Here is a 25,878-nt window from a genome sequence, read left to right as displayed (position 1 = left end):
CCTTCCATTCCTCCCCCAGTCTCACTACCTTGCCCCCGGTCTCTATCTGCACTATCTTCCCCTCCTATAATGTAATTTTCCTCCCCCCAGTCCCTAGTTTAAACACTCCTCCAACCCTCTAGCCATCTTCTTCCCCCAACACAGCTGCCCCTTCCCCATTGAGGTGCAGCCAATCCCTACGATAGATCCTGTAGCTGAGAGGGAAGTCGGCCCAGTTCTCCAGGAACCCAAACCCCTCCTTCCTACACCAGTTCTTGAGCCACTTGTTAACCTCCCTAATCTCCTGCTGCCTTTCTTGTTTGGCCCGTGGTACAGTCAGTATTTCGGAAAACAGAGGTCCTTTCACTAAGCTTTTGACCTAAATCCCTAAAATAATTTTTAGGGACCCTCCACCTACCTCTAACTTTGTCATTGGTTCCAATATGGAGCATGACCGCTGGATCTTCTTCAGCCCCTCCCAGTAATCTGTCAACCCGATCAGCGATGTGTCGAACTCGAGCGCCAGGAAGACAACACACTGTTTTTGCGGATCGCAGAATACATACATTCGTGTGCATAAGGCCTAACTAGAATATATTTCCCTTATTTGCTCCATTATCTATATGTTGTCAATTTCTTTTACCTTATTCTCTTTTTTTTTTTCACTTTTGTACAGGCAGCAAGTATTATGTTGACATTCACATCTAACAGGACGTGTATCTAAAACTGTTTACGTAAGATACTAGTAAATAAATAAGAAAATGGATGAAGAATCCAAAAGCTTACTTCTTCAGAATCGAGTAGTGCTAGCGAAGGATATCCGCTCCTCCTACATCATGGACCATATGATAAGTGATGGGGTCATTACACCACATGAGGAGGAAATGGTTAAAAATAAGGTATTATGGCTTTTATTTACACTATAATCAAAAAGCCCAACGCTATGCTGGAGTTCCCCTTAAAAATGCAAATAGAGATTGATCTTGTTTGATAAGTAATCATCCACAGGACGACTCTGATCTCCCGTACAGCCATTGTGGTGGATCAGCAGTTTTTCTGCTATCTGCCTCTGATCCTGCAAGAAAACAGCTGCATTTTCCTAACTGATATGTAAATACTTTTTACGGAGGTTTGTTGAAAAGTGAAGGTTCATGTTAAGAACTTTCTTGACAAATACTAGTAAATTTCAGTCTTGACTATTAAACGGTTCATATTTTTTTTCTAGATACAGTCACATTGCTAAAGGGGTTGTCAAACCCTTTACATGTAACGGCCAACCCTCTGAATAACCCCGTTCAAAGTCTTTGTCCTACCAAAAGAAGTTATGCTCTATCCATGGAGCATAAAGGCTGTCTGGGCATGCTGGGAGTTGTAGTTTTGCAACAGCTGGAGGCACGCTGGTTGGGAAACACTGGCATATGCCCATTCTCTCCCCTCATATGCCCATTCCCCTCCTTATATGCCAGTGTTTCCCAACCAGTGTGCCTCCAGCTGTTGCAAAACTATACCTCCTAGCATGCCCGCACAGCCAAAGGCTGTCCGGGCATGCTGGGAGTTGTAGTTTTGCAACAGCTGGAGGCACATTGGTTAGGAAACACTGTTATATGCCCATTTATTAATTTATTAACCCTTGTACAAAGGAAAAGTAAAGCAGTTGTCCATAGCAACCAAATTCCAGCTTTAATTTTTTTTCATTGCTATCAGCAACTGCGCCGCTGTTTCTTTGTACAAGGTTTGATAAATCTCCCCTATGACTAAATTAAATTGGAATTTGCTGTAAAAACATTACCACACCATAATTGTTTTCGGTGAGTACTTAAAGGGGTTGTCCAGGTTCAGAGCTGAACCTGGACAGCCCTCCATTTTCACCCAGGCAGCCCCCCTGACATGAGCATCGGAGCAGTTCATGCTCCGATGCTCTCCTTTGCCCTGCGCTAAATTGAACAGGGCAAAGGCATTTTTCCGGTGACGTACCGGGCTCTCTATGGGGCTGACAGGAACCCCGGTGACGTCACCGGCACTGATGGGCGGGATTTAGCTCTGCCCTAGCCAGTAAAACGGCTATGGCAGAGCTAAAGTCCGCCCCTCAGAGCCGGTGACGTCACCGAACACACTGCTGGGCGGAAGTTACCGCCCGGCAGTGTGTTATTGAAAACACAAGAGCCTGTGCCCTGCGCGATCTAGCGCAGGGCACGGGAGCGCATTGGAGCATGAGATGCTCCGATGCCAGGCTCAGGAGGGCTGCCGGGGTGAAAATAAGGGTATGTCCGGGTTCAGCTCTGAACCTGGACAACCCCTTTAAATAAAAGTATCGGTACTCGTACTTGGTCTTAAAAAAATGGTATCGGGACATCCCTAGTCCTAGTGGTTGGACCACCCCTGATCAGACACCTATTTCCTATCCTATGGATAGGGGATAACTTCTTATGGTGGGAACAACCCCTCTAAAGGAATTTTTCTGGGATTTAAAAATTGATGGCTTATCCTCAGTATAGGTCCAACAACCCTCACCCTTGCCGATCAGCTGCTTTGGGGTAGCTCCTGAAGTCGTTGCCGGAACTACACACCTCTGTCCATTCTATACAGGTTACTACAGAGTTGCTGGCAGTGAAGTGAATGGGTTCGGCACTGCAGGGGTGAGAGATGTTGGACCCCGCCGATTCGATAGTGATATTAAAATTCCGGAAAACTCCTTTAAAGGCTACAGACACCTTTGACATAAATATATATTTCTTATATTTAATAGGCTACTCAGCTTGACCGAGCAAACCAGCTCATCAAGATCATTCTCGGCAAAGACAACCATGCTTTTAATTCCTTTTACAATGCTCTGCTACATGAGGGCTACAAAGACTTGGCTGCTCTTCTCAAAGGGGCGACTTCCCTTGATTTGTTCAGAAGCGGCAAAGCTTCATCGAACGGTATCACATCATATGGTGAGTTGGTTTATCTTTGTTAATCATATGTTATGTGCATCTGCTTGATTGGGGTGTGAAATACCTGTTTATACACTAGTGTTTTATAGTGTCTGTACTCTCCATTATAAAAGGATGTTTTAAGTATTGCTTAATTATGCTTCATACCTTAGGAATATAAAATCTATAGTTACTTATAGGTGTCACACTCATCTCCAACAGGGCTGCATACTGTTAGCAAAGGTACATTTTGTGGCTAATACTAGCCGCACAGGGGTGGAAGTGAGAGTACGCATCCATACTGTAAGAATGAATCCGCCTACTTTGTGTTTTACAAAACCTCTTGAAAAGACATGTTGTACAGTGTTCATAGAGGTCACTTATTGAGCCCATTCACACGACCGTAAGTGTTTTGCGGGCCACAAGATACTGGTAATGCGGAATGCACACGACCAGCCCTATGATAGAAATGCCTATTCTTGTCCGCAATGGTGGACAAGAATACGACATGCTCTATCTTTAATCCGGGGTCGCAGAATGGGACTACCATGTGCAGTCCGCATCTTTTGTGGCCCCGTTGAAATGAATGGGTCCGCACCCGTTCCTCAAAATTGCAGAACGGATGCAGACCCAGAAATACAGTTGTCTGAATGGATACTATACCTGCACTTTATGGAAAAAAGTTGTGTAACACTTACACATTGAACTTTTTGTGATATCCCATTCTAAATCCATATTCTGTAATATATATATATTCTATAGGATACCCCATTACAGTTAGTCTCCACTCACCAGCTCAGCAACAAATGAGAACTGTAGATGCAGTTTGTAGAGGGAAAACTGATAAAATATGCCAGTTAAGGTATGCTTTAAAGAAAGTCTATGATGCCTCAATTAAGACGAAAAAGTGCAGCTGAGGGTCCATTTAGATGTCCGTGGTGTATTGCGGATCCGCAAATTGCAAATCCGCAATACACCCGGCCGGAACCCCCCCTAGAACTGCCTATTCTTGTCTGCAATTGTGGACAAGAATAGGATGTTCTATTTTTTTGCGGAGCTGCAGCCCAGAGGTTCGGGGCCGCACATAGTGTGCTCTCCGCATCCATTACTTCCCCATTGATAATGAATTGTTCCCCACCTGTTCCCGATATTGCGGAACGGATGCGGACCCGTTTGCGGACGTGTGAATGGAGCCTAATTGTAAGTACTAGGGGGCACATTTATTAAGACCAGCGTTTTAGACGCCGGTCTTAAGAAAGTCTCATCGCTTGTGGTTGATCCGCTGGAGTTATGTAGAGGTGCCGGCCTTTCCTTAACTTTGGTGTATCCATCGTCGCTTCTAAATGTAAGACAGCTTCTGAGTTGGCTTACATTTAGACGTTTTTCTATGACTGAAACAGGTGTAGAAAATGATAAATGAGACTGGCCCATCCCCATCCCCTTCTCCTGCCCACACCACACCCACTTTTTTAGACCTGGCATGACTGGGGAGAAGTCGCAGATTACGGCACAACAAATCGTTGCGATGCAATCTGCGCCTGAAATACGCCTAAGCGTATTTCAGCTTGATAAATGACCCCCCCTGGGTACTTTGATACTTTATACCCTTATATACATTTTAGATTTGTTAGAAAGAAACTTATTTTAATTATTCTATTTTATCTGATCTTTTTATTTTAGTGAAAACAGCCTTATGTGAAGGTGGAGTGCCACAGAGACCAGTTGTGTTTGTCTCTCGGGAGAAGATGGTAAAGGGCATCCAGGACAGCTTGTACCATTTGAAGAATGAGTCTGGCTGGGTGATAGTGTATGGCATGGCAGGCTGTGGCAAGTCAGTATTAGCCGCTGAAGCTCTCCGGGACCACAGCATTCTTAAAGGTAACAGTGTAGTATTCATCTCATTTACCAGTATAAGCTCCTTAAAGGAGTATTTCCATGTGGACTCTTATGGCATATCCGCAGAGCATAAATTTCCCACCTCTGGGACTCACACCTGCCTGGAGAATGGGGCCTTGTATCGTGACCACTGTGAGTGGAGTTCCAAAAAAAGCTGAGTAAGCACAGTCACTTTCTATTTGCAGTGGCCGTGAGATGGGTCCCCAACAGGTCTGCTCTCCTTTTGGCTAATAGGAGTGATTGAAGAATGCCCCAGACACAGGCCCACACTTATTAAGACTGGTGTTCCATACACCAGTCTAACAATCCGATAATTGGAGTGAATTACACAAAATGTATTAAAAGGGCCTTGACTTTTAATAAATTTGACACATTTTGGACTGTCCTGTAATTAGAAAATGAAATCTGTGCCTTCTATAAAAAGATGTAGACTTGTGCCAGCTTCTGACAAGTGGAGACTTGGCCCATTACTGCACATTTTTCTTGGCACTTTTAAAGGGAACCTGTCACCTGGATTTTGTGTATAGAGCTGAGGACATGGGTTGCTAGATGGCCGCTAGCACATCCGCAATACCCAGTCCCCATAGCTCTGTGTGCTTTTATTGTGTAAAAAAAAACCGATTTGATACATATGCAAATTAACCTGAGATGAGTCCTGTATGTGAGATGAGTCAGGGACAGGACTCATCTCAGGTTAATTTGCATATGTATCAAATTGTTTTTTTACACAATAAAAGCTCACAGAGTTATGGGGACTGGGTATTGCGGATGTGCTAGCGGTGATCTAGCAACCCATGTCCTCAGCTCAGACCCCCAAAAGTAAAGTCCCAGAGTGACAGAAATAAAGTAAAAAAAGTTTTTAATAAAAAAAACAAAAAACATTTCAAGTAAAAAAAAGAAAAAAACGCCCCTTTCCACTGATTTTATATTAAAAAACAAACACATATTAGGTATCGCCGCGTCCGTCGACCGGCTCTATAAATATATCCCCCCCGTCTAGTAAACACCGTAAGAGAAATAAAATAAAAATTGTTTAAAAAAAAAAGCTATTTTTGTCACCTTACATCACAAAAAGTGCCAAACCAAGCGATCAAAAAGGCGTATGCCCCCCAAAATGGTACCAATAATACAGTCACCTCATTCAGCAAAAAAAGAGCCCCTACATAAGACAGTCGCTCAAAAAATGAAAAAAAAACTATAGCTCTCAGAACATTAAGACACTGTTTCAAAAATGCAATTACTGTGTTGAAGTGAAATAAATAAAAAAAGTATACATATTAGGTATCGCCACGTCCGTAACAACCAGTGTATTACTGTACTGTGGCAGCAGCAGGGAGCGCACGGCGTCATAGCAACCAATGACGCAGCGCGCTCCTGCTCTCAGCAGGAATCCAGCCCGTGGTTCCACGGACTGCTCACGGCCGTGAAAAACGGCCGTGTGCATTCGGCCTTAGGAGGCCCTAGTAGCAATAATCCCTCCTGCAATGCCCCCAGTAATGATAATACAACTATAGTTTCTCCAGAAATAATAATCCCCCCTATTGTAGCCCCAGTAGTGCCCCCAGTAAAATCCCTTATAGTGCCCTCAGTATTAAAAATGCCTCTAGTAATGACCTCTATGGTGCCCCCAGTAATATTCCCCTCAAGTGATCAAGGAAAGGAAAAAAAAGAAATACCTGAGGCTTGGTCTATGCCGCCATCTTTGGTGCAGGCCACAGACCTCTGGCAGCCTGACATTCCCACATCCCTGTTCCATTTGTAGACTGCTTCATATAGTGGCTTATGAGCGTGAACAGCGTAGAAGGGAGCTATGCGCTCCCTTGCCCTGCTGCTATATTCAACTGTACCATAGTCCTAAAAATTGTGATGCAGATACATTCAGGAGGGCACCTGCAGCCACTACCTGAGGCTCCCAACGTTAATTAAAGCAGATCGTTATGTACCTGGCCAGCGGCCATGAGCAGGACTCTGGCAGCCCCCTGCGCATCAGCATACTAGGAAATTTCCCTAGGATCTACGGCCAGGTGGCAAATTTTTGCCCAAGTATGGCACTTTTTTATTTATTTTTTTGTTAAAAATTCAGGAGCAACGCTATCAAATTCCCACCATAGTTTGAGTCTGGTGTATTCATGAACCAAGCACTCCCCTGCTCTCCTCGCAGTGATGGACAGGTTGCTGGGTATGCACCTGTCTCCATACTATTTTCATAGCCTGATCCTCTTTACAGGTGTGTGTCACACTGACTGAATATAGTATAAATGCCTGATAGGTGGGGATCGCTCAGTTATTAGAAGTATGGGGGCCTACCAAATTGTTGGCTGCCGCACCCTGCATATCGTTCAGTGGGGAGAAAGATATACTAGTTTCTTGCGGAGATGGACACAAAAGTTTTCTAATGCTTCGTTGATGTCCAATAAATGTACTGCAGCAATTACATAGTTTTTTTTTGGCATAATGACATGACATGTACGAATCTCTTCTGCCAGCACACATTTGGCAGCAAATCATGGTGCGTAGTGTGACCATGGATCTGTGTGCAATTGCTGTTTTACAGTTGAGAAGTGAACCCTTAGGCCCCATGCACACGGCCGTTGTTCACGGCCGTGTGCGGGCCGTGGAACCGCGGCCTGGATCCCTTCCTGTGAGCTGGAGCGCACGGCGTCACTGGTTGCTATGACGCCGTGCGCTCCCTGCTGCCGCCGCAATACAGTACTACACTGGTATGATCTATACCAGTGTATTACTGTACTGTGCCGGCAGCAGGGGGCGCACGGCGTCATAGCAACCAGTGACGCCGTGCGCTCCAGCTCACAGGAAGGGATCCAGGCCGCGGTTCCACGGCCCGCACACGGCCGTGAACAACGGCCGTGTGCATGGGGCCTTATACTAGTATCACTGATTCATGCCTGTGCTTACACCCAGACTGTTTCCCCGGGGGAGTCCACTGGCTTTCTGTTGGCAAACAGGACAAAGCAGGTTTGCTGATGAAGCTGCAGAATCTGTGCACCCGTCTGGATCAGGACTGCAAATATTCCCAGAGACCTCCTCTGAATGTTGAGGAAGCCAGAGACCGACTTCGCCGCCTCATAATGCATTCATATCCCAGGTAGCTGGAGTTTTTTGCTTTCTGCATAACTGAATATATTAATTGTGCAATCTGCTCAATTTCCCCTTTTAACTTGCTTCATTTTTTATAACCGTTTGTTAAACCGTTTTTTGTTGTCCAGAATTAGAAAAAGATGTCTGCTTTCTCCAAAAACAGCCCCACACCTGTCTACAGCTTGCATGTAGTATGACAGCCCAGCCCCATTCACTTCAATGGAGCAGGTCTGCAATACCAGACACAACCTATAGACAGGTGTGGGGCTGTTTTTGGAAGAAAGCAGCCATCTTTTTTTAATCCTGGACAACCTCTTTAACCCTTTCCCGACAGCGCTGGCCGGGACTTTAAAGATGGTGCCTGCTCGCGTGCGGCACGGGTGCCATAGCCACCAAGGGGCCTGCTGTCTTAAAAAGCAGGCACCAGGGACTAATGTCCATGACCGGCAGTGATGCCGGTTGTGGACTTTAAACCCTTCAGATGCTGTCCTTTGCGGACAAGAATAGGCATTTATATTGAAAGCTGTCCGTGCTGTTCCGCAAATTGCGGAACACGCACGGATGCCATCCGTGATTTGCGGATCGCAAAACACACCACGGTCGTGTGTGTATGCAGCCTAATCCTGGGGCTCTGATCGGTTACCATGGCAGCCAGGACGCTGCTGAAGCCCCAGCTGCAATAGTCGGCTCCCTGATGCTGTGTGCACAGAGCACAGAGCAGCAGGGACAGTGTGAAGTCCTATTCACCCTAATAGAGCTCTATCAGGGTGAATAGGACAAGGGAAAAAATGCCTGGTTCTAGCCCCTAAATGGGGAAATAGTTATTAAAATAAAAGTAAAAAAAAACAAAACATCAAAATATTAAGTATAAATTGCATATAAAATATATAAACAATAAATAAATAAACATATCACATATTGCCAAGTCCAAAAAAGTCCAAACTATTAAAACGGAAAACGCCGGTGAACGCCGGAACAGAAAAAAATAAAAACTGAGCGATTCGCCATTTAAAAAAAAATGCAGAATGCACGTGGCTTTTTTGGTTTATTTTTTCCGCATGGTATCGAGTATTGCAATACTTTTTTATGGTATCGAAATCGAATAAAATTTGGTATCGCAACAACTCTAATCGTTATCGCTATAAATTTCTTAATTTCCTTATCGTGGGAATATTTTTGATATCTCCCAACCATACTGTGAGGTGCATAGAAGTCTAAATTGTTAAAACCATGTGCCTCACTTTAACAGTAAGTAACCCCATCATGTACGGCACATTAACCCCATATAGCCCATTATGTGAGGAGGGGAATCAATATTTTAGCACAAAAAAACCCTAAAAAAATATACATTAACCTTAGGAGGTTAACCCCTTCCCGACATATGACGTAATAGTACTTCATGGCGGCAGGTGCGTTCCCGCATTTTGACGTACTATTACATCATGGTGATCGGGCGTGTACTAAGCGATAAACGGGCCCCTGCTGTATACGCCGGCATTGGCTGTACAAGCCAATGCCGGCGGATTAACCCCTTCTATGCTGTGATCAGCGCTGACCGCGACATAGAAGGGATTTGAGGCGGGTGAGGGAGCCCATCGAGTCCCCGCGCTGCTGTGGTGGGGATCCGATGGGTGAGATCTCCTAGGCAACCTGTTAGTGTACTACTCAGTGTAATGCACTAACAGGCAATGCATTACAATACAGATGTCTTGTAATGCATTGCAGAGGGGATCAGACCCCCAAAAGTAAAGTCCCAGAGTGACAGAAATAAAGTAAAAAAAAAAAGTAAAAAAAGTTTTTAATAAAAAAAAACATTTCAAGTAAAAAAAAGAAAATAACGCCCCTTTCCACTGATTTTATATTAAAAAACAAAACAAACGACCGGCTCTATAAATATATCTCCCCCTCCCGTCTGGTAAACACCGTAAGAGAAATAAAATAAAAACTGTTTAAAAAAAAAAAAGAAGCTATTTTTGTCACCTTACATCACAAAAAGTGCAAAACCAAGCAATCAAAAAGGCGTATGCCCCACAAAATGGTACCAATAATACAGTCACCATTCAGCAAAAAAAGAGCCCCTACTTAAGACAGTCGCCCAAAAAATGAAAAAAAACTATAGCTCTCAGAACATTAAGACACTGTTTCAAAAATGCAAATACTGTGTTGAAGTGAAATAAATAAAAAAAAGTATACATATTAGGTATCGCCACGTCCGTAACAACCAGCTCTTTAAAAATATCACATGACTAAACCCCTCAGGTGAACACAGTAAAAAAAAAAAACTGTGCCAAAAAAGCCATTTTTTTTGTCACCTTTGATCACAAAAATTGCAACACCAAGCGATCAAAAAGGCGTATGCCCCCCAAAAAAGTACCAATCAAACCATCATCTCATCTCACAAAAAATGAGCCCCTGCCTAAGACAATTGGTCAAAAAACAAACGAACATGGAGACACTAAAACATTTTTATTTTTTTTTTATTTTTTATTGCTATTATTGTGTAAAACTTAAATAAATAAGAAAAAGTATACATATTAGGGATTGCCACGACCATAATGATCTGCTCTATAAAAATATCACGTGAACTAGCCCCTCAGGTGAACGCTGTAAAAATAAATAAAAACTGTGCCAAAACAACCAATTGCTTGGTCACCTTGCCCCATAATGTGTAATAATGAATGATCAAAAAATTATATGTGCCCAAAAATGGTACCAATAAAAACATCAACTCTGCCTGCAAAAAAATTAGCCCCTGCACAAAATTCGCTGAAAAAAAATTAATAAATATGGCATTCGGAAAATATAGACACAAAAACTATTTTTTTCCCCCCAAAAATGCTTTATTATGTAAAACTGAAACAAACAAAGAAAGTAGACATATTTGATATCACCACGTCCGTAACAACCTGCTCTATAAAAAAGCGCATGATCTAACCTGTCAGATGAACGTTCTAAAAAATAAAAATGGTGCCAAAACGTAATATAGAGTGATTAAAAATCATATGTACCCCAAAATAGTACCAATAAAACTGTCACCTTATCCCCCAGATTCCAAAATGGGGTCACTTTTGGGAGTTTCTACTGTAGGGGGGCATCAGGGGGGCTTTAAATGGGACATGGTGTATAAAAACCAGTACCGCAAAATCTGCCTTCCAAAAACCATGCGGCATTCCTTTCCTTCTGCGCCCTGCCATGTGCCCTTACATCATCAGTTTACGACCACATGTATGGTGTTTCTGTAAACCTCAGAATCAGGGTAATAAATGTTTAGTTTTGTTTGACTGTTAACCGTCTATTTGTTAAAGAAAAAAATGGATTAAAATGGCAAATCTGCCAAAAAAGTGAAATTTAGAAATGTAATCTCCATTTTCCTTTAATTCTTGTGGAACACCTTTAGTGTTAACCAAGTGTACTTTCTACAATGGGGGCATTTATGGGGGGTTTCTATTATGCAAGCGGGTTTTGGAAATCTTAAAACTTTTTAGAATTCCTTCTAAAATTCTAAGCCTTCTAACATCCCCAAAAAATAAAATGACACTTACAAAATGATGCCAACATAAAGTAGACTTATGGGGAATGTTAAGTAATAAATATTTTATGAGGTATCACTTTCTGTTTTAAAAGCAGAGAAATGGAAATTTTTAAAATAGAGAATTTTTTTTAAAATTTTGGCTAAAATTGGGATTTTTTCATAAATAAAAGTGAAATATATTGACTCAATCAAATTTATGACTGTCATGAAGTACAATCTCTTAATAACTTGAATAAATAAGTGTTCCAAAGGTATTACCACATAAAGTGACACACACCCAGATTTGCAAATGGCCTGGGCAGGAAAGTGAAAACTGGTCCGGGGTAGAAGGGGTTAATGTGTGGGTAATTTTTATGTGTTGTTTTTTTTTTTGCGTTTTGAATGATATTGAGTACCGCAATACTTTTTCTTGGTATCAAAATTTTGGTATCGTGACAACTGTACTCAGTTCCCTGCGCATAATGCCGTACATGTACAACTTTATGCGTTAAATGGGTAGAACAAGAAAATGGGAGACGAGGCACTGGGAATTGTGTAGTGAGTGCATGACGTAGTTGAAGGAATCTGTAAAAAACAGATTGTGGAATATTGTATAAGGCCTGTAACTGCTCGAAAGCCATAGTTACATACCGTAGATATTTAGTACGGTTCAAAAAAGACCATCAAGTTCCAACAAGGGACAGGCGGTGATGGGAATTTTAGGGGAGAACCAGACTTCTACACATTTAGGTAGCATTAATGTTATTTAGTTCTAAGAATTTTTAAAACCGCCCACTAATCCTGCTGTTGCCACATCCGGAGGTAGACTTTTCCACAGAGTAAAGAAGCCTTGTCGCCTCTGGAGACTGAACTTTTTTTCTCTTCCATTTTGTGGATAGAGCTGAAACTAAAGTGTCCATTTTCCCTGATTATGAAAAATGACAAAATGATGCAGAATACTTGAAATATTTTTAGCCCCCCCCCCCTCCCCCCCAACAAGTTGACACTACAGTCAGTTACATGGAAATGTAAATTTAAACCGGTGGACCAGCATATTGATGGCAAAGCCATAAATTCTCATCCCGTCACCCTCACTAATCAGCTGTTTGCAGTAGCCACAGGTTCCAGGAGGTAAGTAGTGTATGGAGCAGGAAGACCACAGCTCTGTACACTGATCTTCTCTGCAGCTGCCGTTGTTCAGTGGGGGTGCCGGTGTTGGACCCCACACCAGTCTCATTTTGATGGTCATCATCCGGAAAACCCTTTAATGTTAAATGATGTGCCAAAATGTGCAGGAATATTTTTGTTGCCCACACATTAAATGGCTGTAGGGAACAGCTGATCAGTGGAGTGCCAGATGTTAGACCCCACAATCTAATATTGATGACCTGTCCTGAGGAAATGTCATCAATAACATTACAGTGCACAACCCCTTTAATTAAAGAGTGAAAAGAGCTGGGCCTACTACAGAACATTTTGTTTTCCACTGCTGCTTGTTCGCTTTGAATGTATATAATGTCCAATTACTCATTTGTCTTGGGTCACCCTTTCACCTACTGTATATATGCGCAGTGTCCCCCTGCACCCATGCTTTACTAGTCTGTATTGATGAACAGTAAAAAAGGCAATATACAATATATTCTATTGTTATTTTGCACAATGTTATTCCAGTTTAAGATTAACATTATTATTTTAGGTGCCTCCTAATTTTGGATGACGTTTGGGATTCCTGGGTGTTGAAGGCATTTGACATCCAGTGCCGTGTTCTCATAACAAGTAGAGACAGAAGTGTGATTGACACCGTGTCCGGTAAGTCTGCTGCAAAAAATGTCAAATTTCAGATTGTCACTATTTTGTTATATTTTTTCTGAATGCTACATCTGTAGGCAAAAATTATGGTGTTTCTGTGTTTTATAGATGTGACCACAGCAGGAAGTCACACCAATTTGCATTGCAAAAAGTGCTTTAGAAACACATGTAAAAATGTGCCAGTCATGCTGGGATTGGTCCCATTGGTGACATTTATGGATATGCCATGAATTATATGATATGCCACCTCTGGGACCTCCTCCTGTCTCGAGATACAGTATCTGTGGTTATGCTGTCCCAGATGGGAATACACATAAATAAAGGTGGCAGGACGGTTGACCATTTATTGTGTATGGAGGCCTCCCTACTCTGCCCTGACAGCAGATGTCCAGGGAGATAAGGATTAGGCTGTAAGAGTCTGGGAGATAAGTGCTGCCAGAGGTGTCTGGCAATGGTTTCTCACGTCTTCCCATTCAGAACGCATGCATGCTAGGTCGAATGCGCATGTGTATGGAGGAGTTGTTAGCAAAACGGGCATTTTGCGGACAGCTATCCAATGTGTATGGCCAGCCTTAGGGCTTGTTCACACGACCGTGTGCTGCCCGTGCTGTGGACCGCAAATTGTGGTCCGCAATGCATGGGCACCGACCGCGGGGCAGCCACATGCGGATCGCAGACCCATTCACTTGAATGGGTCCGCAATCCGTCCGTTCCGCAAAAAGATAGAACTTGCTCTATCTTTTTGTGGTGCGGAGGCACGGAACCCACAAAAGCACTCCATAATGCTTCCGTAGGGTTCAGTTCAGTACCACATCTCTGGATTTGCAGACCCATTCAAGTGAATGGGTCCGCATACCTGATGCGGAATGCACACGGCAGTTGCCCTGTGTATTGCGGACCTGCCGTATGCGGGCCGCAATACGGCAACGGACCGTATATAGAACCATTCATTTCAATGGGTCCGCAAAAAAAAAACGGAATGTACTCCGTGTGCATTCCGTTTCCGTATGTCCGTATTTCCGTTCTGCAAAGAAATAGAACATGTCCTATTATTGTCCGCATTACGGACAAGGACAGTATTGTTCTATTAGGGGCCAGCTGTTCCGTTTCAGCAAAATAAGGAATGCACACAGATGTCATCCATATTTTTTGCGGATCCGTTTTTTTGTGGACCGGAAAATAGATACGGTCGTGTGCATGAGTCCTTAGGCTACATGCACACGACCGTATGTGTTTTGTGGTCCGAAAATTGCAGATCTGCAACAAAAAAAACGGATGGCATCCATTTTTTTGTGGATCCATTGTAACAATGCCTATCCTTGCCTGCAAAAATAGGACATGTTATTTTTTATTTTTTTTGCGGGGCTACAGAACGGACATACAGATGCGGATAGCACACGGTGTGCTGTCTACATTTTTTTGCGAACCCATTGAAATGAATAGGTCATCATCCAATCCGCAAAAAAAACAGAACGGACATGAAAACAAAATACGTTTGTGTGCATGAGGTCTTATACAGATCTTCTATGGAAGACTGCAATCATGGTTATTCCCCATGGATTCTGCCAATAGTCATAAATAGGGGCAGGATCACTGTAAGAACGCATCAATAAAAATATTCATCATCTTTCCACATGATCATGGCAGGTCCCAACACTGGCCCTCGAGTCCCTTGTGTGAATAGAGTAGTGGTGCACATGTGTGACCACTGCCCCATTCATGTCTGTGGGACTGACTGAAATAGGAGTTTTTTGGTAATTATTAGCAGCCTATACAAGGTAAACCTTTTCGATCAGAAAGTGAATCATACAATCTTCAAATACAGTTTTGCCTTTCATGCACTTTACTTCCTCCATCTTTCTGTACAAAGGGATGAAGCTGTTTGTCCATGTGGACAGTGAACTAGAACACCAGAAGGGCTTAGAAATTCTCTCTCTTTATGTGGACACGAAAGTCGAAAAGCTGCCAGAAGAGGCGCATAATATCATACAAGAGTCAAAAGGTAGAGTCCTGGCTTATATCATTTATTTATTTTTTGGGTAAATGGATAGTTTAGGGTCCTGTTGCCAAACTTTCAGAGGAGAACTGGCTCATAGCATTGAATTGGTTTCCTAATGCAGGTTAGAACATATGAACTGAGCTCGGAGTGGTTAATATGGTCAAGAAGGCCCTTTTCCTGATGTACAAATTTATCAATTTAGCCCAGTCAGTGGAGGTTAATGCTACTAGAGAGGTTGACTAACCCCCAACCCAAAATTACCGATGGGTATGTGTGTCCAATAAAGAAAAAAGCCACTCCCTCCTTGACAGCAGTTTGGTTCCAGTCCTGAGGGTTCCATCTCCGCTGCTTTGGTTCTCTGTGTGCGAGATATGTGACTTCCTGTCCATGGTCATGTACACCACTGCAGCCATTCACTAGCCTCAAGTGGATGAGGTTGCACAGGCTCGGTGGTCATGTGCTCTTGGTGACATGTAATCACTGAATGGCGTGTATGAGAGGTGCATGTGACCACAGATGTCTACAAGGGACTGAACGAAGCGGGGACGGGACTGCTGGCACAGGTATTGAGCCGCTGTCAAGAGGTGAGTGACTTTTTTTTCTCTTTTTTGTACACACATTTACATCTGTAATTGATTTTGGGATGCTCCACAAATGACATTTATCACCCAAAGGATCCAACGATCACTAGAAGAGGGATTATTAACTCCTGTTTCTCCTCACTGCAAAATGGCAATGTCACGGTCCCTCCTGTGAGAGAGGTGAGAAGATCAGATAGACTTGCTGCACGTGAGGCTATCTGACAGGTCTCTCTGTTTTCCTCTATGTATGTTGTTGTTTGGCAGGATCTCACCTCTCCTCAGGTTCTGCTTGTTATCAGTCATGGGGCTCTATTTAGATCCGCCTCACACTGCTGACCATGCAGTTGATAGTTTCTGCTTGGAGTTGCTAGTGCTGGTTTATCTTGGATCTCCTGCTTCTCCATACATCTCTAAGCCAAGTACTTTTTTCCTTCGCTGTTTCTTATTATCTGGTGTGTGTTGTTTCTAGGCCTCAGGGAGATGCAAGTTCCTTCATTCTGTAAGGAACTTGCTGTCTCATCCCCTGCTACCTATTCTAGGGCTCGTCAGTTTTAGCAGGGCTTTAGGTATCCGGTGTATGAGTGTTTCCACCATCAGGATCTGCTCATACTGGCAGGAGTTAGGGAAAAGCCTAGGCATTACTAGGAGGTCACCATCCCTCTTCCTTAGCTTTTGAGGCATAGATTGTTGTCTTTTCGTTGTGGGGTGTATTTGGTGTTTTCCCTTCCTCTTAACCTGTGACAGGCAATGATGAATTGTAAGAAAGCGGTGGTCATGCAGTCACACTGAAGTTCCACTCAAAGTGCGTGCGCCTGATGGAGACAGCTGAATACAGCACTTGAATGTTTGCATTGCCCCCAATGGACCTTGGGGGACCCAGCAATCATACATTTATCACCTACCCTATGGACAGGCTATACGTGTCTTTTGTCAGGCAATCCCTTTAACTATAAAACGGGCAACAGAAAAAATAGTTTCTCATTTTATAGTTAGTACAGTTACTTTGTGCACACATCATTGAATGACACGGTGTCTGACTTGTAATGCGCTGGAATGATTTCAGCTGGTGGCCTTAATTGTGAATTATGTTTTTATAATTCATGTCATTTTTTTCAGGCTCGCCTCTCGTAGTGTCATTAATTGGCGCACTGTTACGAGAATTCCCCAGCCGCTGGGCTTTCTACCTCAAACAGCTACAGAGGAAACAGTTCAAGAGAATAAGAAAATCCTCATCGTACGATTATGAAGCACTGGATGAAGCCATGTCTATGAGTGTGGATAGGCTAAAAGACGATGTAAAGGAATACTACAATGATTTCTCCGTTATAGAAAAGGATGTGAAAGTGCCAACTAAGGTGAATGCAGCAAATGGAAAGAACTCCTTCTAGTCACTGCCAGTGTAAGGCTACTTATACACTTGCGTTTGTTGCGGATCCGTCATGGATTTGAACAGACGGATCCGCACTGATAATACAACCGCATGCATCCATTCAGAACGGATCCGTTTGTATTATCTTTATCATTGCCAAAACGGATCAGTCTTAAAGACCATTGAAAATCAATGGGGGGCGGATCCGTTTTGCATTGTGTCAGTGAAAACGGATCCGTCCCCATTGACTTACATTGTGTTAGGACGGATCAGTTTGCCTCTGTGTCATCAGGCGGACACCATAGCGCTGCAAGCAGCATTTTGGTGTCTGCCTCCAGAGAGGAATTGTGAATGAATGGAGGCAAACTGATGCATTCTGAGCGGATCCTTATCCATTCAGAATGCCCTGAACGGATCTCACAAATGAAAACCAAAACGCCAGTGTGAAAGTAGACTAAAGGGTTTGTCTGTCACAGTTTGTGTCATTTTTATACTTGCCATTAAATAGGGAAATCTGTAATGGGCTATTAAAGAGGCACCATTTTAAAAAGTGATAATATATCGATAGGGTATGCTATCGCTTTATGATCCTGTCCACCTCCAGCACCCCACCGATCCTGAGAATGAAAGGGCTGCAGAGCTGTTTTTTTCCCTCCATGGTGACGCTCCTGGCCACCTGGCTGGACCCATATAATAGGGATATACCATGGAAGTACCCCTTAACTCTGCTTACATCATGCTCAATACAGTCATGCATTAATAAGCCCTTTACATCTGCTTTGTCTTTGGGAACATTAATGTATACCTGGACTTATAACAAACGTTTGATTTATGTCTTAGTGACTAGTGACACATCAAAGGTTTTGATCGGTGGGGTTCCAAGCGCTGTCCCTCCTCACTGCTGAAGATAGGTTAAATAGAAAGTCTATGAGCCTGTCTCCTGTCCCTCTCCTGCAGCATGGAGAGACAGCGTTGTGTTATGTCCCTCTTTCTCCCTGTTTGATGTATCACTCTGACATATCAAAAGTTTATCTAAAGTACAGGTACTGTTTAAGTGTAGCCAATGTTATGAGATACAAATGCTAACCTCCCATACCTTTCTTTAGGTTCTGTGTATCCTATGGGACATGGAGAGCGAGGACGTGGAGGACATGCTTCAGGAGTTTGTCAACAAGTCACTGTTGTACTGTGATCGCAATGGAAAGTCATTTCTGTATTATTTGCATGATCTCCAACTGGATTTTCTGACAGAGCGAAACCGTGCACAACTGCCTGTATGAACTCATATATGTATATAGTATGGAAAGCTATATAAACCACTAAAGACAGTGTGTAACTGTGCTTGTTACTGTTTCAGGCTCTTCACGCCAAGCTTGTCAGTCAGTATCGCAAGCGCTACTTACACGGACTACCTACCGTGGACCAAGAGGATTATACATACTGGTACCATTATCTAGCGTACCATATGGCACAGGCCAACATGCACCAAGTAGGTAGATTTGCATGAGCTTGCTACTTAACTGAACATACTGTATGTGCATACTGTGAGAATGATGTGCTTGTGGTTTAATGGGGTCTCCCACATGGTTGTCTAAATGACCAAAGGGGCTCACATGCACACAAATGTTTCTGTACTATGGTATCCACACTACAGGCTGGAAGGCTCTCTAAGATAAAGGGGTTGTCCCAAGAATAAGTATTGATTTACTTTCTTAGATCACACCAAATATCTCACAATTTCAACAGGAATATTTAATCTAAATAAAAATTTCATTTAAAAACTTGTTCCCTTGTGCAGATATTGCTGTTACAAACGTGTTCCTTGCATTCCCTCTCGGAGCATGTAGTCCGCTTAATGTGTCCAGTGCTAGTGAGAAGCCACTTCTAGTCTGCACATACGCAGGAATCAGCTTGCTGCCCATGTACAAGAGGAAAAGGACCATGAACTCAGCTTGTGAACTGAGCATGTGTGACCACTAGCTCTGACACGAGGTGGACATTGTATGGGATGCCACGACAACTATATAACAGTACCTACACACAGGAGCATGTTTAAGGGTTCCTGTTTTAAAAATGGAAACACCCCTTTAATCTGCTTACATGTTAGATCTAAGAGAGAAATGTAATGATTACTTGTGGGACAAGTCCTTTAAAAGGGAACCTGTCATCAACTTTATGCTGACTGTACTCAGAGTAGTATAAAATAGTGACAGAAATGCTGATTTCAGCGGTGTGTCACTCATCAGCTAAAAGTAAGTGGTTGCTGAGAACCAGCATCATAACCATTGCAGCCCGGGCCTGGAAAAGAGTCAGATTAACCTAAGAAGATTCATGGTTATTCCTAATCTCCTGCTCTCCTCGTCCATCTGCTGATGATTAACAGTCTTCTTACTTTTCTCCCTGGAAGAGAACTTCCAATCATCAGCAAATGGGCGGGGAGAGCATGAATAAGGGCGCTATTATACTGGCAGACAGAGCAGACGATTGTCAGGAGGGAAGCGGTCCCTCCTGACAATCGCCTGCTCGCTAGAGGAGGAGACTGCCGCTACTAGGCTACTTTCACATGTGCATTTTGCTGTATGGTTTTGAGATCCGCCACAGGTTCTCAAAACTGCTGCACAACGCTTCCGTTTTCTCCCCATGTCTAGGAGCAATGGGGGCATTGCCATTGCAGAGAGAGCTGAGCTTATTGCTCCTAGAGGTGTGCATATATTAAAGCTTCTATTTTCTCAGCAATGCGGGCACATATGAACATGGGACCAACACAGATGTCTTCAGCTGCCAAGTGCACATGTAACAGGTCAGCCAGTTTCATAGGCACAAATCTGCTGACAGATGCCCTTTTAACCCCTTAGGGACCCATGACGTATCGGTACAGCATGGGTCCCGAGTCCTTAAGGACCCATGACGTACCGGTACGTCATGAGTTTAAAGTTAGATAGTGGCGCCCCAGGGGTTAATCCGCACAGGATGCCGGCTGAAATCATTCAGCCGGCATCCTGTCACAACGCTGGGGGGGGTCATATGACTCCCCCGTATCGGCGATCGCAGCAAACCGCAGGTCAATTCAGACCTGCGGTTTGTTGCGATTTTTTTCTGCAGTTTCTGAGGGACCGCGGCGATCAGAAACTTTAGTGTGCTGAAAATATATAGTTATCACCCCCCCCCCCCGCACCTCTGAATGATTTTAGCCCGGTGGGAGGTGCAGGGGGGGTGTTGCGGGCGGTGCGGGATCGCGATCCCCCGCCTGCCTCCCGCTGAATAATTGTTGGCTTCTAGTGGTTATACCAGGGTGTCAGCACATTGCTGACACCCTGGTATAAACGGCTGACATCTGTGAATGGATGTCAGCCGTTTAACCCTTTCCATACAGCGGTCCGTACGGACCGCTGTATGGAAAGAGTTAACAGTAAGATGCGGCTCCCTCCCTCTCCCATCGGGGGGCTGCTGTGCCTTTGCAGCCCCCCGACAGGATGGGGTGACAGAGGGAGGGAGCCCCAGTCCTTACCCTTCCCCGTCTGCGAAGTTGTGGCCACAACTTGGCAGGCGGGGAAGGTTCCCATGGCAACAGGACGCCTTCTCAGGCGTCCTGCTGTCCATGGTGCTGAACAGATCTATGCTAAAGGCATAGATCTGTTCAGACAAAGTGTAAGTAAAATACAGTACAGTACAATATATATTGTACTGTACTGTATTATACAGACATCAGACCTACTGGATCTTCAAGAACCAAGTGGGTCTGGGTCAAAAAAAAAAAGTAAAAATCAAAAAACACATTTATCACTGATTAAAAATGAAAAAAATAAAATTCCCTACACATGTTTGGTATCGCCGCATCCGTAACGACCTGATCTATAAAACGGTCATGTTACTTTCCCCGCACGGTGAACGCCATAAAAATAAAAAAATAAAAACTATGAGAAAATTGAAATTTTGCCCACCTTGCTTCCCAAAAAAGGGAATAAAAGTGATCAAAAAAAGCATGTACGCCAAAATAGTGCCAATCAAACCGTCATCTCATCCCGCAAAAAATGAGACCCTACCCAAGATAATCGCCCAAAAACTGAAAAAACTATGGCTCTTAGACTATGGAAACACTAAAACATGATTTTTTTTTTTTGTTTCAAAAATGAAATCATTGTGTAAAACGTACATAAATAAAAAAAAGTATACATATTAGGTATCGCCGTGTCCGTATCGACCGGCTCTATAAAAATATCACATGAGTTAACCCCTCAGGTGACCACCGTAAAAAAATATAAATAAAAACGGTTTAAAAAAAGCCATTTTCTGTCATCTTACGTCACAAAAAGTGCAATAGCAAGCGATCAAAAAGTCATATGCACCCCAAAATAGTGCCAATAAAACAGCCATCTCATCCCGCAAAAAAAGGAGACCCTACTTAAGATAATCGCCTAAAAACTAAAAAAAACTATGGCTCTTAGGCTATGGAGACACTAAAACTTTTTTTGTTTTAAAAAAGAAATCATTGTGTAAAACTTACATAAATAAAAAAAATTGTATACATATTAGGTATCGCCGCGTCAATGACAACATGCTCTATAACATTACCACATGATCTAACCTTTCAGATGAATGTTGTAAATAACAAAAAAAAAAAACGGTGCCAAAAAAGCTATTTCTTGTTACCTTGATGCACAAAAAGTGTAATATAGAGCAACCGAAAATCATATGTACCCTAAACTAGTACCAACAAAACTGCCACCCTATCCCGTAGTTTCTAAAATGGGGTCACTTTTTTGGAGTTTCTACTCTAGGGGTGCATCAGGGGGGCTTCAAATGGGACATGGTGTCAAAAAAAACAGTCCAGCAAAATCTGCCTTCCAAAAACCGTATGGCATTCCTTTCCTTCTGCGCCCTGCCGTGTGCCCTTACAGCAGTTTATGACCACATATGAGGTGTTTCTGTAAACTATAGAATCAGGGCCATAAATATTGCGTTTTGTTTGGCTGTTAACCCTTGCTTTGTTACTTGAAAAAAAAAATATATGGAAAATCTGCCAAAAAAGTGAAATTTTGAAATTGTATCTCTATTTTCCATTAAATCTTGTGCAACACCTAAAGGGTTAACAAAGTTTTTGTAAAATCAGTTTTGAATACCTTGAGGGGTATAGTTTCTTAGATGGGGTAACTTTTATGGAGTTTCTACTCTAGGGGTGCATCAGGGGGGCTTCAAATGGGACATTGTGTCAAAAAAAAGGCCAGCAAAACCTGGCTTCCAAAAACCAAACAGCACACCTTTCACTCTACGCCCCGCTGTGTGGCCGTACAGTAGTTTACGGCCACATATGGGGTGTTTCTGTAAACGGCAGAGTCAGGGCAATAAAGATACAGTCTTGTTTGGCTGTTAACCCTTGCTTTGTTAGTGGAAAAAATGGGTTAAAATGAAAAATTAGACAAAAAAATTAAATTCTCAAATTTCATCCCCATTTGCCAATAACTCTTGTGCAACACCTAAAGGGTTAACAACGTATGTAAAATCAGTTTTGAATACCTTGAGGGGTGTAGTTTCTTAGATGGAGTCATTTTTGGGTGGTTTCTATTATGTAAGCCTCGCAAAGTGACTTCAGACCTGAACTGGTCCCTAAAAATTGGGTTTTTGTAAATTTCTGAAAAATTTCAAGATTTGCTTCTAAACTTCTAAGCCTTGTAACAGCCCCAAAAAATAAAATATCATTCCCAAAATAATTCAAACATGAAGTAGACATATGGGGAATGTAAAGTCATCACAATTTTTGGGGGTATTACTATGTATTACAGAAGTAGAGAAATTGAAACTTTGAAATTTGCAAATTTTTCCAAATTTTTGGTAAATTAGGTATTTTTTTTATGCAAAAAAAATAATTTTTTTGACTTCATTTTACCAGTGTCATGAAGTACAATATGTGACGAAAAAAAACAATCTCAGAATGGCTTGGATAAGTCAAAGCGTTTTAAAGTTATCACCACTTAAAGTGACACTGGTCAGATTTGCAAAAAATGGCCAAGTCCTTAAGGTGAAATAGGGCTGTGTCCTTAAGGGGTTAACACTATTTCAGATTCTATGAGATTAGGGTAGTGACTTTAGGAGTATGCTGCCTTTGTTTAATGGAAGTGCTAGTTTACATCTGCACACTACACATTGCTAACAAAGTTGTTTTGGGGTAAAAATAACTTTTTGAGTGTATATTTTCTGCATCTGGTGATAATTTGTTTTGTCATCACTCTACAGGAACTTTGCTCCCTGCTGTTTTCATTTGATTGGTTAAAATCGAAGACGAGATTATTTGGGCCTGCTCACCTCATTCATGAGTTTGTGCTTTACAGGGACATTCTCGATAAACAGGTAATTCCTTTCATGTATTGGAAGGGTAGCCGTACCTAAAGCGTTACAAAAACCTGATATAGCATTGTGGGCTACATGTCAATGGTGTTACCAGCTACATCCAGAACTTAAATCAAAATCTAGATAACCGGTAGGCTTTTATTTTAACTCGGGCCAAAATCTTAATTTGGTGGTTTCTTAAATTGATCCTCTGTTTTTATGGGAACACTTACAGGACAGCAAAGCACGTGAAGATTTTCAGGAGTTTTTGTCTGTAAACGGTCATCTCCTGGGGCAGAATTCTCATATAAACATGGTCCAGTTGGGGCTTTCTCAGCCAAATGAGTCTGCAGTGTATAAACATGCTATTCAACATGTCAAAGAAGAACTTCAGCAAGGAGCACTCTATGTCAACTGGATGTGAGTAATAAATTGACCTGAACATAGCAATGAAATCTCAGTAGAGATAAATGTAGCTGATTCCTGCATGTCTCTATGTATAATAATGACCACATGATGACTTTGACCTGTGTTGATGCTTGTCATGGACACTAGTTACTACTACTAAGTTCTAGTTATGGTTTTTGGGCTATTTATTCTCTTAGCAGGTATTTAAAGGGGTGGTCCGGTTTTTCAGTGGGAAGGAGCAGCAGTAGTTACACTGCATGGCCGCTGCAATGTCAATGGCAGTGCTCCTATGAGAGCTGCAGTCTCTTAAAGGGGTTGTCCAGGTTCAGAGTTGAACCCGGACATATCCCCATTTTCACCCCGGCAGCCCCCCTGACTTGAGCATCGGAGCAGTTCATGCTCCGATGCTCTCCTTTGCCCTGCGCTAAATCGCACAGGGCAAAGGCATTTTTGGGAGATCCGGTGATGTACCGGGCTCTCTGTGGGGCTGCCAGGAAGCCCGGTGATGTCACCGGCACTGATGGGTGGGATTTAGTGCTTCCCTAGCCAGTAAAAAGCCCGCCCATCAGAGCCGGTGACGTCACCGGCAGTGTGTTATAAACAAAAGAGCCCGTGCCCTGCGCGACTTAGCGCAGGGTAAGGGAGCACATCGGAGCATGAGATGCTCCGATGTTAGCCTCAGGGGGGGCTGCCTGGGTGAAAATATGGGTATGTCCGGGTTCAGCTCTGAACCCGGACAACCCCATTAACACAGCTGATTGGTGGGGTGATAGGAGTCAGATCTGCCTGTCTTATATTGATGACCTATCCTGAGGATAGGTCATCAATATGGGAAACTGGACAACCCCTTTAATGGTCATCACAGACGTCATGGGGAGCATGGCAAAAGTTTGATTAGGCTTCTCCAGGGCTAGAGTTTATTTTGGGTGGAGTTGGCTTAAAAAAAAAAATACTACATGGTAATGATGAATATATTGAAAAGCATGATGTTTTACTGTAGTAAATGTGTTATTAAAAATTATTATACATAAAGGAGTCAGGGGCTCCTACTGCACATATATTAGAATGAATGTCCCACTTTTCATTTATGTAACTTCATAAATCATCTCCAGGCAGTGACCTCCCTTAATGGCAGTTGCAGGTCGGCGCTGAGAGGGCCTTTACCTCCATGTGCCCCATAATTTCATGCCCTGCCTCTATGGGAGGTCATACACCGGGTACAGTATTATAAAGTAGATGCTCTCGGTGATTTTCATCTTAGTTTGTATCATTTGATCAAATGCAATATTTCATTCTATTGTGCTGTAATCGTTCAATAAATGGAGCAAAGTCAAATGATACAAAGATTCTATGAAGTCAAAAGAAAAATAGTTTGTTTAATGTGTCATCTATTTTTAACTGACTTGTAGAAACAAGCAAAGTATGAAGAACCTGGCCAGCCTAGCAGTGCGTCCTCACACAGAGGCAGTGTACCATGCCTGCTTTTCTCGGGATGGACAGAGGATTGCCTCCTGTGGAGCTGATAGAACCTTACAGGTAACGCCACAAATTGAAGAGCAGAATAATTGGTCTGCTATCTTTATTATTTGTATGTGTTAAAGGCCTCTTCGTTTTTCATGGTACTAGCATTCTTTAGGAGGTTGATTAATTTAGGTTTTTGAGTGAAGTAATTAGAAATGAATAAAGTGTTTTTCTTTTCACTCATTTTTTGTGAGAATGCTGAAATTTTTTAAAATTCTTATATTGTCCTGGATTTGTTGCCAGATCCATTGGCCTGCACCTCCATGTTTATATTTGGCCTGATGTGCTGCCATTGTTATATATAACATATATATATTAGGGTTATTCCTGCAGTATATAAATCTTTTGCTAGAGGTAGTTGTGCATTGTGTGTGTGAATGTGTGTGTGTATGTATGTATGTATGTGTGTGTGTGTATGTATTATAAATATGTTTACACACACAGTGGATATAAAAAGTCTACACACC

The 25,878-nt window shown here is 42.7% G+C and overlaps 1 protein-coding gene across 1 annotated transcript in view; it reads left to right on the top strand.

Moving 5' to 3' along the window:
• The window catches only part of APAF1 (apoptotic peptidase activating factor 1), an 83,733-nt gene that overhangs the window by 8,997 nt on the left and 48,858 nt on the right, over positions 1-25,878 (top strand). The window contains exons 2-13 of the mRNA XM_044280632.1: positions 656-878; positions 2,726-2,915; positions 4,575-4,772; positions 7,713-7,896; positions 13,097-13,209; positions 15,080-15,211; positions 16,906-17,144; positions 18,265-18,432; positions 18,516-18,647; positions 23,390-23,503; positions 23,718-23,902; positions 25,300-25,426. Coding sequence (XP_044136567.1) covers positions 741-878; positions 2,726-2,915; positions 4,575-4,772; positions 7,713-7,896; positions 13,097-13,209; positions 15,080-15,211; positions 16,906-17,144; positions 18,265-18,432; positions 18,516-18,647; positions 23,390-23,503; positions 23,718-23,902; positions 25,300-25,426 — 1,920 coding nt within the window. The 5' untranslated portion in view covers positions 656-740. The remainder of the gene's footprint in view (positions 1-655; positions 879-2,725; positions 2,916-4,574; positions 4,773-7,712; positions 7,897-13,096; positions 13,210-15,079; positions 15,212-16,905; positions 17,145-18,264; positions 18,433-18,515; positions 18,648-23,389; positions 23,504-23,717; positions 23,903-25,299; positions 25,427-25,878) is intronic.

Source organism: Bufo gargarizans, chromosome 2 (genome assembly GCF_014858855.1).
Source record: "Bufo gargarizans isolate SCDJY-AF-19 chromosome 2, ASM1485885v1, whole genome shotgun sequence".
In the NCBI taxonomy this organism is placed as follows: domain Eukaryota; kingdom Metazoa; phylum Chordata; class Amphibia; order Anura; family Bufonidae; genus Bufo; species Bufo gargarizans.
This window is presented reverse-complemented; position numbering and strand designations above follow the sequence as displayed.